Source organism: Bombina bombina, chromosome 1 (genome assembly GCF_027579735.1).
Source record: "Bombina bombina isolate aBomBom1 chromosome 1, aBomBom1.pri, whole genome shotgun sequence".
Lineage (NCBI taxonomy): Eukaryota > Metazoa > Chordata > Amphibia > Anura > Bombinatoridae > Bombina > Bombina bombina.
The window spans coordinates 54,939,358-54,955,061 of NC_069499.1; the positions used below are offsets into that span (position 1 = coordinate 54,939,358).

A 15,704-nucleotide genomic window follows, 5' to 3' on the forward strand; every position below is an offset into this window, starting at 1 on the left:
CTGAGCCTTCCATGTGGAGGGGCCCTTTTACCGCCAGACTTTACTGAACGGTTATAGACGGCAGTGTCTCGGCATGTAGTGCTTTACCTCGCCCTGCTAAGCGCAAAGGTTAAATATGGCTATCCTTCCCAGGGGTCATCTACTAGCTTATTGGATTTATCGGATACTAGATTATCCGCTGATGAAGACACCTCTGATACTTTGGAGGATGTTCTTTCTGGGTCGGAATCTGCTGCCTCTAAACCTCCAGCTGCGGAGGAACAAAACTTTAGATTTAGGATTGAACACTTACGCTTTTATACTAAAGGAAGTGTTGGCTACTTTAGAGGTTCCAGAACCTAAATTACCTGAGGAACCCTGTATTCCTAAATTAGATAAGGTCTACGAGGACTTTCCCGGTTCCCGTTAAGATGGCGAACATTATTAAGAATGAATGGGAAAGACTTGGTTCTTTTCCCCTTCTTTTAAAAAATTATTCCCGGTTCTGGACTCTCAATTAGAGTTGTGGGGTTCCGTTCCTAAGATGGATGGCGATATCTCCACGCTTGCCAAGTGCACTGCTATCCCTCTTGAGGATAGTTCGTCATTTAAGGAGCCCATGGATAAGAAGCTGGAAACTCTGTTAAGAAAGATGTTTCAATATACAGGGTTTTTGTTTCAACCGGCATAGGCTGTTGCTGCGGTTGCTGGAGCGGCGACCTACTGGTGCGACTCCTTATGTGAATTGATCAAGGTGGACGGTCCCCTCAACGCGATCTAGGAAAGAATTAAGGCCTTAAGAGTGGCCAATTCTTTTATTTGTGATGCAGATTATTCGCCTGAATGCCAAGGCCTCAGGTTTTTCTGTGCTAGCCCGTAGGGCACTCTGGCTGAAGTCTTGGTCTGCGGACATAACTTTAAAGTCTAGACTTCTTTACCTTCCATTTAAGGGTAAAATTCTCTTTGGTCCAGGCCTTTTTACTGCATGATAAGAACAACAAACCTAAGGGACAAGGTCCTAATTTTCACTCCTTTCGACAAATGCCAACGTCAGCAGCTCTCTACGAAGACTGAGCAGTCCATGGGAACTTGGAAACCTCAGCCTTGGAATAAATCCAAGCAGAACAAGAAGCCCGCCGAGTCGAAGTCAGCATGAAGGGGCGGCTCCCGATCCGGCCTTGGATCTGGTAGGGGGCAGACTATCTATTTTTGGAAGCTTGGTTTAGGGGCGTGCATGACCCCTGGGTACTGGAGGTCATCGTTCAGGGATACAGGATAGGTTTCAAGTCTCATCCTCCCAGGGGCAGATTCCTCTTATCAAACCTGTCTTCAAGGCCAGAAAAGAGAGAAGCTTTTTTAGGGTGTGTGAGGGATCTCTCCTCCCTGGGGGTCATTGTACCAGTACCTCCAGCAGAGAGAGGTCTGGGATACTACTCAAACCTTTTTTGTGGTACCAAAGAAGGAGGGTACTTTTTACCCAATTCTGGACCTAAAGTGCTTAAACAAATTCCTGGCTGTCTCCTCGTTCAAGATAAAGACAATAAGGTCCATTCTTCCTGTAGTCCAGGAAAGACAATTCATGACCAAGATGGACCTGAAGGATACCTACCTTCACGTCCCTATACACAAGGAACACTTCAAGTTCCTAAGATTTGCGTTTCATGACCAGCACTTCCAGTTTATTGCACTTCCGTTTGGTCTAGCTACTGCTCTAAGAGTTTCTACGAAGGTTCTAGAGGCTCTGCTCGCAGTGGCCAGAACCAGAGGGATTGCAGTGGCGCCGTACTTAGATGATATTTTGGTTCAAGCACCGTCCTGTCGTCTCGCAGAGGACCATTCGAAAGCCCTTCTTTCTCTTCTTCGATCTTATGGATGGAAGATAAACATAGAAAAGATTTCTCTTATTCTCAGTACCAGGGTGGAGTTCCTGGGTACGATAATAGACTCCATATCCATGAGGATATTTCTTACAGACCAGAGACTTTACAAGCTGACTTCCAATTGTCTTGCCCTTCAGATCTCCTTCAGGCCATCTGTGGCTCGGTGTATGGAGGTAATTGGACTCATGGTGTCCTGCATGGACATCATCCCTTTTGCCAGATTCCATCTCAGACCTCTTCAGCTGTGCATGCTGAGACAGTGGAACGGCAATCATTCAGATCTGTCTTAACAGATTTCTCTGGACAGCCAGTCGAGAAAATCGCTCTACTAGTGGCTCTGTTCAGATCACCTGTCCCAAGGGACGTCCTCCTTGAGACCATCCTGGGAGATTGTGACTACGGACGCGAGTCTCACAGGATGGGGAGTTGTTTGGGGTGCCAGGAAGGCACAGGGCCTGTGGACTCGAGGAATCCCTCCTCTTGATCAACATCTTGGAGCTTCGAGCAATCTTCAATGCTCTGAAGGCTTAGCCCCTTCTGGGTTCGACCAAGTTTATCAGATTCCAATCGGACAACATAACCTCTGTGGCTTACATCAACCATCAGGGGGGAACGAGGAGCTCCTTAGCAATGAGGGAAGTATCTCGGATTCTGGAATGGGCAGAGGCCCACAACTGCTCGCTGTCAGCGATCCACATTCCGGGTGTGGACAAATGAAAAGCGGATTTCCTCAGCAGACAATCTTTTGATCCGGGGGAATGGTCTCTGCATCCCAAGGGGTTTGTGGAGATTTGCAGCAGATGGTGGACACCGGAGATAGATCTCATGGCGTCCCGGCTCAATTCCAAGCTACCCACATATGGGTCGTGGTCCAGGGATCCTCAGGCGCCATTACCCCTTCTACCTCGTGTGGTGGCCCGCATCAAGCAGGAGCGTGCATCAGTGATTCTAATTGCTCAATCGTGGCCTCGGAGGATGTGGTTCGCAGATCTGGTGGGCAGTGTTCCCTCTAAGGCCAGTTTTGTGTGCGGCCCAGCAGTGAAACAGTTAATTAGGTAACCACACCCTGCAATTAGCAAGCACTGCACAATTCAGATGGAAAGGTATGGTTCTCTTGTTAACTGTTTCACTGCTGGGCTGCACACAAAACTGTCCTTAGAGGGAACACTGCTGGTGGGGATGTCCTCATCTCTTCTATGGAGGTTACCTTGTTGCAGGGATGTGCTGGAACAAGGTCTTTTTTGTTAATCAAAATCTAGATTATCTGAGGCTGACTGCGTGGGGATTGAATGCTTAGTCCTAGCCAAAAGAGGTTTTTCTGTGAGAGTTATTGATACACTCATTCAAGCTTGTAAGCCGGTTACTCGTCGCATCTATCATAAGGTGTGGAGGACCTACTTATTCTGGTTTGAAGAGCGTGGATTTCCCTGGCATAAGGTCAGGGTTTCCAGGATTCTTTCCTTTCTCCAGGATGGTCTGGAGAAGGGCCTTTCGGCTAGCTCCCTTAAGGGACAGATTTCACCCCTATCTGTTTTTTTACTGCACAAGAGGCTCGCTGAGCTTCCAGACGTCCAGTCCTTTGTTCAGGCTCTGACTAGAATCAGGCCTATGTTTCGATCTAGCGCTCTTCATCTTGTTCTAAAGGTTTTGCAGAGGGCTCCGTTTGAACCTATGCACGGCCTTGACACTAAATTACTATCTTGGAAGGTTCTCTTTTTACTGGCTATTGCTTCGGCACGCAGAGTATCTGAGATGGCTGCCTTGCAATGTGAGCCCCCTTACCTAGTATTCCATGATAAGACTGTTCTTCATACTGGGTTTGGTTTTCTTCCTAAGGTTGTTTCAGATCGCAACATCAATCAGGAGATTGTTGTTCCTTCCTTGTGTCCTAACCCTTCTTTGAAGGAGCGGTTACTTCATAATTTGGATGTGGTTCGGGCCTTGAAGTTCTATCTTCAAGCTACTAAGGAGTTTAGATAGAAACGTAGGGGGTAGAAGGCCTCTTCCGCTTCCTTATCTTTTTGGTTGAGGATCATTATTCGTTTAGCATACAGCGGGACATAAGCCTCCTCCTCAGAGGATTAAGGCTCATTCAACTAGAGCTGTGGCTTCTTCTTGGGCCTTTAAGAACGAGGCCTCTATGGATCAGATTTGTAGGGCAACTACCTGGTCCTACTTACATACCTTTTCAAAATGTTACAAATTTGACGTTTTTGCTTCGGCTGAAGCAGCTTTTGGGAGAAAGCTTTTACAGCCTGTGGTGCCCTCAGAATAGGGTCCGCCTCTTTTTACCCTCCCGTTTCATTGTGTCCTCTAGAGCTTAGGTATATGTTTCCCACAAGTAAGGAATGAAGCCGTGGACTCGTCTCATATTAAGAAGGAAAACATTATGCTTACCAGATAATTTCCTTTTCTTGAGTATGAGGAGAGTCCACGGCCTCCACCCGTTTTCTCCGTTGGGCGGACCTACATTTTTGTTTTGTTCTTCTGGCACCATTTATACCCTGATATTTCTCCTAGTGTTCCTTGTTCCCTCGGCAGAATGACTGGGGGATAAGGGGAGTGTGTGAGGTAATTAAGCCTTTGGCTGGGGTGTCTTAGCCTCCTCCTGGTGGCCAGGTTCGGTATTTCCGAGGAAATAAGGAATGAAGCCGTGGTAAGCATAATTTGTAAGGAATGAAGCCGTGGTAAGCATAATTTGTTTTTTTGCAAGTTATAGGGCAATAAGTACAAGTAACACTTTGCTATTTCCAAACCTTTTTTTTTTTTTTTCAAAATTTGCATGTTACATTTTAACACTAATATCTGTCAGGAATCCCTGAATAACCTCTTACGTGTGTGTGTATATATATATATATATATATATATATATATATATATATATATATATATATATATATATATATATATATATATATATATATATATATATATATATATATATATATATAATAATGAATGAAAGGCCGCACTCTCTGGTCCTTTACATATAACGTTTTATTTGTGACGTTTCGGGGACCGAATCCCCTTCCCAGACAGCGAACACATAAAGAATGCATTCATTTATACAAGCAAACACCAATGAAACATAAGACCCACCCCCAAACACTGAAAAAAACTGCCAAAGGTTGTCATAGCAACCATACAAACAATATACACCCACACCACTCACCCAATAGACAGGCAAGAGACCATGAAAAGTATCATAACAATTCTCCTAAATACGATTATACACACATAATGCATATTTCAGTTTTGAAAAACTACTCAATTACAGTAAATCAAGTTTTACACAAGACCTACATGGGATACTAGATGTTAAACATAGGATACACTGCGCAACCCGCAAGACCATCTATATACTGACATATATATGCGCTTATTTCAACGACAGGGGAATGTGTAACAGTACATGCTGATATAGCTAGACATAAGTATAAACTAGTAGGTGCATACCTCTTTTGATGTAAATTTTAACAGCCGCTATGCCCACAGCGTGTAAATCAGGGCAGCACTATCGGTCTGTCTCCCAGAAGCGACACGTAATGCGTCATGCCGCAGACCCAATGAAAACACAACAACTGCTGTCATCTTAGCTGCTCATATTTGATTGATATATATATATATATATATATATATATATATATATATATATATTTATATTTTTTTTTAGTAGACAACCCAAAGTATTGATCTATGCGCATTTTTGGTATTTCATGCCATCTTTTCACTGCCAAATGCAAATAAAATAAAAAAAGTTTTTTTTTTTTGTTACTAACTTTTTCACAAACTTTAGGTTTCTCACTGAAATTATTTACAAATAGCTTGTGCACAATTATGGCATAAATGGTTGTAAATGCTTTTCTGGGATCCCCTTTGTTCAGAAATAGCAGACATTTTAGGGCTTTGGCATTACTTTTTGGTAATTAGAAGGCTGCTTAATGCCGCTGCGCACCACACCTGTATTATGCCCAGCAGTAAAGGGGTTAATTAGGGAGCTTGTAGGGTTAATGTTAGCTTTAGTTTAGTAGACAACCCAAAGTATTGATCTAGGTCTATTTTGGTATATTTCATGCCACCATTTCACCGACAAATGCGATCAAATAAAAAAATTGTTCACTTTTTCACAAACTTTAGGTTTCTTACTGAAATTATTTACAAACAGCTTGTGCAATTATGGCACAAATGGATGCAAATGATTCTCTGGGATCCCCTTTATTCAGAAATAGCAGACATATAAGGCTTTGGCATTGCCTTTTGGTAATTTTGTATTATGCCCAGCAGTGAAGTTGTTAATTAGGGAGCGTGAAGGGTTAATTTTAGCTTTAGTGTAAAGATCAGTCTCCCACCCCCTGATCCCTCCCTGACCCCTCTCAAACAGATCTCTTCCCTTCACCTCCTCACTATTGTCACCGCTATCTTTAGTACTGACAGAAAGTCTGCTAGTATAAAAAATAAAAGGTTTTTGTTCGTTTTGTTATTTAATTCCCTTCCCCCTCTCACTATTTGCCGCCATTTTGGGTACTGGCAGTTGTCTGCCACTACCCACTTTTCAATAAAAATTGCCCCTTTTTTTTTTTAATATCTGTCAAACTTTTTCTGTAGTGTAGCTGCACCCCCCCCTCCTCAATACCCTACCCCCCTCCCAGATCCCTTTCCCAACATTATTCCCCCCTACCACTTCTTGTTAAGTGGTCGTGCCCGCGCCGCTCCAGCAAATGAGATCCCCCACCGGCCGGAAGTTCCCAGCGATGGGCCGCCTTCCTGCAATGGTTCCCACCATTGGCGCTCTCTGCATCGGATGCTGAAGAAAGGGTATTGCAGGATGCCTCATAATCGAGGCATCACTGCAATACCCTAAAAGCGGCTGAAAGTGATCACTATCGCTTCCAGCACTTGAAAACCCTGAGGACGTATAGGGTACGTCCTTGGTCATTAAGGGGTTAAACCTTAAAGGGACAGTAAAAATGAAACTGATCAGATGTGTTAAACTAGCTTCCAGTGGTGCTTTGCTGCTCCTTTAACAAAGGAAACCAAGAGAAATAAACAAATGTGATAATATAAATAAAGTTTAAAAAAAAAAAAATTGTATAATCTATAACAGGGATGGGGAACCTTGCCCCTCCTGATGTTTCAGAACTACATTACCCATGATGCTTGGGCATTCTGAAATCCAGTTGAGCATCATGGGAAATGTAGCTCTGAAACATCTGGAGGGCGAAGGTTCCCCATCACTGCTCTATCTGAATCATAAAAGAAAATTTATGCTTAGCTGATAAATTTATTTCTTTTTTGACACGATGAGTCCACGGATCATCTTAATTACTAATAGGATATTCACCTCCCGGTTAGCAGGAGTAGGCAAAGAGCACCACAGCAGAGCTGTTAAATAGCTCCTCCCTTCCCTCCCACTCCAGTCATTAGACCGAAGTTAGGAAGAGAAAGGAAAAGCCAAGGTGCAGAGGTGTCTGAAGTTTACAATAGCTCACAACCTGTCATAAGAACAGGGCGGGCCGTGGACTCATCGTGTCAAAGAAGAAATAAATTTATCAGGTAAGCATAAATTTTCTTTTCTGTTTTTAGACACGATGAGTCCGCGGATCATCTTAATTACTAATGGGATTCAATACCCAAGCACACAGATAAGGAAGGGACAAGCCAGGGAACCTAAACTGATGACACCACTGCTTGAAGAACCTTTCTCCCAAAATTGCCAAATTTGTAGAACTTTGAAAAAGTGTGAAGAGAGGACCAAGTTGCAGCCTTGCAAATCTGTTCCACAGAAGCTTCATGTTTGGACGCCCATGAGGAAGCAACAACCCTCGTGGAATGAGCCGTATCTGTGGAGGCTGCTGACCAGCAATCTCATATGCAAAACGTATGATACTCTTCACCCGAAGAGAAAGAAAAGTACTCATAACTTTATGTCCCTTACATTTTCCTGAGAAAAATACAAACAAATAAGAAGACTGACGAAAGTCCTTAATCGCTTGCAGGTAAAACTTTAACTCACGGACCACGTCCAAATTGTGCAGAAGTCTTCCCTTTTGAGAAGAAGGATTAGGACACAAGGAAGGAACAACAATTACCTGATTAATGTTCCGATCAGAAACAACTTTAGGAAGAAATCCTAATTTTAGTACATAAAACTACCTTATCTGAATGAAAAATAAGATAAGGAGACTCATACTGTAATGCCGAAAGCTCTGATACTCTACGAGCAGGAAATCGCAACAGGAAATCTTTCCAAGATAACAACTTAATATCTAAGGAATGCATAGGCTCAAACTGAGCCCCTTGAAGAACTTAAGAATTAAATTCAGACTCCATGGAGGAGTAACTGGTGTAAACACAGGCCTGATCCTGACCATGGCCTGACAAAATGATTGCACATCTAGAACATCCTCCAGATGTGTGGGAAAAACAAAATGGAGAAGGCCCAGATTTGACCCTTTAGGGAACTAGTCGATAATCCTTTCTCCAAACCTTCTTGGAGAAAAGACAAAATTCTAGGGATCCTAACTCTACTCCATGAGTAGCTCTTGGATTCACACCAATAGAGAGATGTACGCCATATCTTATAGCAAATCTTTCTAATTACAGGCTTAAAAGCCTGAATCATGGTCTCTATGACCGAGTCAGAAAAACCCCGCTTGGATAACATTAAGCGTTCAATCTCCAAGCAATCATCTTCAGAGAAACTAGATGTGGGTGAAGGAATGGCCCTTGAATTAGAAGGTCCTGCCTCAACGGAAGTCACCAAGGCGGCAGAGATCACATGTTCACCAGATCTGCATACCAATTTCTGCGAGGCCAAGCAGGAGCGATGAGGATCACAGTTGCCCTCACCTGCTTGATTCGAGCAATGACTCGAGGAAGAAGCGCAAACGGAGGAAATAGATATGCTAGAGAGAAGTTCCAAAGAACCGCCAAAGCATCTAACAGTTCCGCCTGGGAATCCCTGGACCTCTACCCGTATCTCGGGAACTTGGAATTATGTCGGGATGCCAAGAGATCTAATTCCGGCTGAACCCACCTGAGAATCAGACAGGAGAACACTTGGAGTTCCCACTCCCCCGGATGAATGGTCTGCCTGCTCAGGAAGTCCACCTCCCAGTTGTCCACCCCTGGGATGTGGGTCGCCGACAGGCAACAAGAATGGGCCTCTGCCCACTGAATTATTTTTGGTTACCTTGATCATCGCTAAGGAACTTCTCGTTCCTTCCTGATGATAGATGTAAGCCACTGAAGGTATAGTGTCCGACTGGAACCTGATAAACTGGACCGAGGCTAACTGGGGCCAGGCCATAAGAGCCTTGAAGATCGCTCTCAGCTCCAGAATGTTTATAGGTAGAACAGACTCTGACTGAGTCCAAACTCCCTGAGCCCTTTAAGGAGCCCCAGACCGCTCCCTATCCTATAAGGCTGGCATCAGTTGTCACAATCACCCAAGATGGTCTGCGAAGGCAGGTTCCTCGGTAGAGACAACCACAATTGAAGAGAATCCCTTGTCTCCTGCTCCAGTAGTATTCGAGGAGACAAGTCCGCATAATCTCCGTTCCGTTGCTTAAGCATGCTTAACCGAAGCACAGCAAACAGTAATCCCAGAAACCTTGTAAAAATTCTGGAAGTTGTGGCAAGACCGAGTAAAGGGCCACAAACTGGACTTGTTTGTACAGAAAAACAAACCTTAGGAACATGTGATGATCCCTGTAAATGGGAACATGCAGGAATGCGTCCTTTAAATCCACTGTTGTCATTAATTGACCCTCTTGGATCAAAGGGAGACTGGAACGAATAGTTTCCATCTTGAAGGACGGTACTCTGAGAAAATTGTTTAGACTCTTGAGATCTAAAACTGTCTTGAAGGTCCCTTTTGGGAACCATTAACAGATTGGAATGAAATCCCAAACCATGTTCTTACACCGGAACAGGAACGATCACTCCCAGGTTGGAAAAATCTCTTGCGCAGAGTAAGAACGCCTCTCTTTTTGTCTGAACTGCAGACAATCCTGAAAACAGAAACCTGCTTCTGGGAGGAAAACCTTTGAACTCTAACCTGAATCCCTGGGACACTATGTCTATTGTCCAGGAATCCTGAACCTCTCGAACCCAAGCCTGAATGAAGGAAAGTCTGCCCCCTACAAGATCCGGTCCCGAATCGGGGGCATGCCCTTCATGCTGTCCTTGATTCAACAGCAGGCTTTTTGGATTGTTCTCTCCATGCAGGTTTAGTCTGTTCCTGTTTGGAGGCAGTAGAGGAAGAATTTCCTGTTTTGGAGGCAGTAGAGGAAGAATTTCCCTTGTAGATTCGGAAGGAACGAAATTTGCTCTGTCGTCCTTTTCCCTTATCCTGAGGGAGAAGGAGACCCTTACCTTCCGTGATGTCAGAGATAATCTCCGACAGGCCAGGTCCAAACAAGGTCTGCCCCTTGTAAGGAATAGCTAAAAATTATTAATGTATGTATGGGGTACTTGTAAAGTACGGCTAATCACCCGTAAGGGTCTCAAGGCACTGCTCATCCTGTTGACCTCAGAAGGATGAAACGTTGAGTGGACCTCGCAGGGGACTGAACCTGCAACCCTTGGGTTGCTACAGAACTTAGCCACACAGTGACTTAGCATGCTGAGCTATCTGATAAAAGTACAGAAGTTTAGACTTAGAGGACACATCCGCAGACCAAGACTTTAACCATAAGGCTCTGTGAGCTAGAATAGAGAAACTAAAATCTTTGCTCCCAGCTTTGATTAACTTGAAGGGAAGCATTCGTAATAAAGGGATTAGCCAGTTTTAGGGCGTTTATCCTATCCTGGATAACACTCAAAGAAGTTTCTGTCCTGATAGCATCAGGCAACACCTCAACTAATATGCTGCCGCACTAGTGACGGTAGCAATGCACACAAATGGCTGTCATTGTAATTATAAGCCCTGGTGTACAAATTTTTTTTTTTTTTTTTTAAACTACAACCGAGGAGTCGCTGTCCAAAGTAGCTAAAACCTCCTTGAGTAACAGACAAAGGAGACGTGGCTTAAACTTGAAAAATACAACTTCAGCATCAACAAGAGGAATTGCACTGTTTTAGAGAACTCACTTGCTGAATGTCTGTACTCAAACGCTTTCCCTGTAATATTGGGAAAGCAGACAACACATCAAAACACATGAGAAGCGTGAAGTCTAATAAATTAACTCAAATGAGTTATAGAGGAAGCGCAGGGCACTGCATGTGATGGCAATAAATTTTGGGACTTCAAAAGGGAAAATTGGATATAATAAACATTGAAATAAAAATTCTGAATAACAACCTCTTTGAAAACTGTTGTCTCAGAACAAAACACTATTCCTAAGGATTAAATTCCTCACATACCTAAGGAATAGCAAAAGAGTTGGTGGTTAAACGTTGTGTAACAACACAAAAGACTCTCTCTGCATAGCCTCTTGGTCCACTCTGGATTTGACATGAAAACAAAGAGCTCCCAAAGAATCCTTTAATCATTGAATAACACTACCCATACAAAAACGTTACTGTCACTTTAAATTTTAAAAAGTAACTTTTTTTTTTTTTTTTATTATATATTGTTGTAAAAATGACAGAACAGCTTAGTTAGGCTTTGTAATTTATCAAAATTAGCAGTGCTGAGGTGCCTGATTGAACAGAAAAACCATCTCCCTCTGAGCAGCACATTCATGATCCGCAACAGGGAAAAAACAGTCTCCGGTCTCATTACGCATATAGTATGAGGATGCGTATAGGACCAGTAACTGCTCCGGAAGAGAAGGGAAAAAAGTCACTATATGCAATACCGCCAGCCCCTAAGGACCGCCGTCGTGGGCGTTAACAAAAACAGACTTCTCCCAGTCGCCATATTGTTTTATGGGGCGCTATGCAAATTCAGAGACAAACCAAACAGACTTGACAAAAAACTAATCTCCCAGTCGGCACTTTTCTTATGTAACCGCCGGGAGATGAGATAAAGTGCCCCAGAGACTAAATAGGACAATAGTCAACCAGACGTAAAAACACCAAAGCACACCCGCCTAGGGCGATATTAGCACAGTAATCTCCCGGTCGGAAAGTTTCTTATGAAACCGCCGGGAGATTAGATACAGCGCCTCAGAGACTAATTAGTATAAATACGCCCGCCTAGGGTGATGACAGTACAGTAATTAGAGTAATTAATGAGATTAGATAAAGTGCCTCAGACTAAGCCTTATAATAAACAGGTAAACAATTAAACCCGCCTAGTGAGATGTCAGTACAGTAATCTCCCGGTCGGCATGAAACCCGCCTAGTGAGATGTCAGTACAGTAATCTCCCGGTCGGCATGTTTCTTATGAAAGCGCCGGGAGATTTCATAAAGTGCCTCAGAAACTAAGCTAATCAATACATTCATCTCCCGGTCGGCATGTTTAAGTAAATGCCGGGAGATTAGATAAAGTGCCTCAGAAACTAAGCCTATCAATACAGTCATCTTCCGGTCGGCATGTTTCTTTAAGTAACCGCAGGGAGATGTGACTACCACCATCGTCATGCCCTGTGAGTCAAAATAAATACAGAGTGCCTACGCTAGCTGTCGCATATAATCTCCTAAGTATCAGGGAGAATTTATGCAAAATAAAAATAGCCATTAAGGGCTTCTTTATAAATCCCATCCATACAGAGTAAGTGCCCAACTTCTTCTGAGTTCCTTCTTTGTGTCCCCAGAAATAAAGGCAGCACTTACCTCATATACTGCCCAACAGCAAAGGCAGCTCCCAGGTTTGCAAGGTCCTATACCTCACATGGACCTGTGAAAGAGGAGAGAATACTGAGTAATATCCCTCAGATTTTTCAGGGTTAGGGCAGCATAAATATATGGGAGGTGCAGTGAGAATTATGTCCCACAAGTTCCCATTGCTCTAAAGCCACCAACAGCTCTACTGTAGAGACTGATATGGACTACGGCTACACCCTAGGACAGGGGTCAGCAACCTTCGGCTCCCACGATGCTGAGACACTCTTTAGGCTATCTGAGCATCATGGGAAATGTAGTTACAAAACATCTGGGAGCCGAAGGTTGCTGACCCCTGCCCTAGGACAAAGCAGCACACTATGGCACTACTTTAAAAATAATAAACTCTTGATTGAAGAATCTAATCTAACACCTCACTTTTCCTCTTCCTATCACTAACGTAGGCAGAGAATGACTGGGGTGGGAGGGAAGGGAGGAGCTATTTAACAGCTCTGCTGTGGTGCTTTTTGCCTCCTCCTGCTGACCAGGAGGTGAATATCCCATTAGTAATTAAGATGATCCGTGGACTCATCGTGTCTTAAAAAAGAAATTGAGTTTTCTGTTCCTTTAATAAAGGACTAGTTCTTTTTAAGCAGAATTGCCGTTGCTATAAAAAACTTTTTTTTTGTACTTTCCAAATTGGGGTGAGCAGAGACCTCATTAGCAACGTGCACTCTGGGAATTTATAAGTTAATACTGAGCACTGGGCTAAATGTTTACATTTGATAGCTTTATTTTTTTTATCATCCATATCAAAGAGCAGAATTAAACATGTTAAAATACTCTTTTGTCTGAGATATTCTGAACATGCATGATTAAGGGTGGAAACAACGGAAACATTGCTTGTATTTTATGCTGTTAAAATAAAGGAATGTTTTCACTATAAGGTGTTGTGAATGCTTTATATGTGGTGAAATTATGACGGAAATTTTCTTTTGTCTGATTCCTTTTCCCTTATAGATAGGCTGACCATATTGCCGCTTTAAGAAGGGACATATATGAAAAATACATATGTCAGGGTTCTTATACAAGACATTTCTTTAAACAGCCCTGAAAACAGCCCTGACATATGTATTTTTCATATGTGTCCCTTTTTAAAGCGGCAATATGGTCAGCCTACTTATAGAGCAAGCGTGCAGGATGCTAACATATTCCATAACATATACTATAATTCTTTCTTCCTTTGCAGGACTTTGGCGATGGAGGTGCCTTCCCTGAAATTCATGTTGCGCAGTACCCTCTTGACATGGGGCGGAAGAAGCGAGTATCTAATTCCTTGGCGGTGCAGGTGGATGCAGAGGGCAAGATTAAATACGATGCTATTGCACGACAAGGGCAGTCAAAAGATAAGGTAAGTGGGCCAGTTACAGCTGCAGGTTCAGTATTCTAACATAAAGCACTTCTATCAGAATTTTCTGTGCCCACATTATGCCGAGGCTCGAACAATCCAGGGAGCCATAGCTCCTATATTTCTGGTTCCTATTTTATTTTGGGTTGTTTTATATAGTTTCTTTGGATTCTAAAAGGTTGTATAGCTGGTTCCTCTACGTGATCTTGGTGGCTAAGTTTCAAGCAAAGTTGACACCTGAGAAACGCTCAAACTACTGCTCATTAGTATTGCAGATTGTGTCTGTGCATGAGTAAGGGTAACTAAATGGTAACAGGAGTTGTTACTACCACATAGTTTAAAACATGTAAAGTACCTCTAGGTCCTTTTAGTCAGTTGTTTTGGAGGGGACATTAAAGAGACATGGAACAGTTTGTGAATGGACTGATCTTGTAGACTTGTTTGATAAAACAAGAACTGCCTGAGAAACCTAGACAAGGCAGACAAGTGGCGGCCGTGGCCTTCAGGGGACTTTCCACCCATAGTCATGTGGATGTCACAAATACTTTGCTGCTTTATGACTTTTGTGAGTCAGCTGGGAAAACTCAGATTTCCAGCCAGTGCATGGACCCCTCTTTGGGGGTTATTTTTGGGTTATACCGTACAGAGTATGCTATGTCGCTCCCCACTTATGATTTCACAGAAATTAAAGGGACAGAAAAGTCAAAATTAAAGGGACATGAAACCCAAAATGTTTCTCATGATTCAGACAGATCATGTGATTTTAAACAACTTCCCAGTCTACTTCTATTATGTAATTTGCTTCATTCTCTTGGTATCCTTACTTGAAACCATATCTAGGTAGGCTCAGGAGCAGCAATGCATTACTGGGAGCAAGCCTATGATTGGTTTCTGCACATATATGCCTCTTGCCATTGGCTCATCTGATGTGTACAGCTAGCTCCAGGTAGTGCATTGTTGCTCATTCAACAAAGGATACCAAGAGAATGAAACACATTTGATCATATAAGTAAAGTTGTTTAGAAATCACAAGCTCTGAATAATTAAATAAAAATGTGGGTTTCATTTCCCTTTTAAACGTTCATATTTCAGATTGGACATGCAATTTTTAACAAGTTTCCAATTTACTTCTATTATCAATTTTGCTTAGTTCTCTTGGTATCTTTTGTTAAAGAGTGAGCTCAGAAGCGTGCACATGTCCTTCGCCATCTAGCCAGTAGTGTTTTCAATAAAGTTTATAGCAATGTTATACATAGTTGCAAACGCTGTTGCCAGGTGGCGAAGCACACATGCACCCTCCTGAGCTCACCTAAGACTATTCTTTAACAAAGGATACCAAGAGAACTAAGCACAATTGATAATAGGAGTAAATTAGAAAATGGCTGCTCTATCTGAATCATGAAAGAAAAAAATTGGGTTTCATATCCCTTTAAACCAGCTATTTGATTTTCAGCACTTGCAGGTTACAGAATATTCTTTTTGATCTCTATTTTACCAAATAGAAGAAGTGATTATACTTGCCTGCTTGATCCAAGACTGTCTTTTATATAAAATATCTGTGTAGGACCTACAGACTTTTATCTTATGATTTGTGTTAAAGGCGCATGATACCCAAATGCTAAATCACTTGAACATATTGCAGCAAACTGAGTAGGAAATCACATCTCAAACCTATTGCTAGAACAATATTGTTTTATTTGCTCAGGCAATCTAGATACATATGAGT

The 15,704-nt window shown here is 42.6% G+C and overlaps 1 protein-coding gene across 1 annotated transcript in view; it reads left to right on the forward strand.

The window, feature by feature from the left end:
* Positions 1-15,704, forward strand: part of SNW1 (SNW domain containing 1) — a 57,433-nt gene that overhangs the window by 20,541 nt on the left and 21,188 nt on the right. Inside the window, exon 3 of the mRNA XM_053697359.1 lies at positions 13,820-13,981. Within this exon, the coding sequence (XP_053553334.1) occupies positions 13,820-13,981 (162 nt within the window). The remainder of the gene's footprint in view (positions 1-13,819; positions 13,982-15,704) is intronic.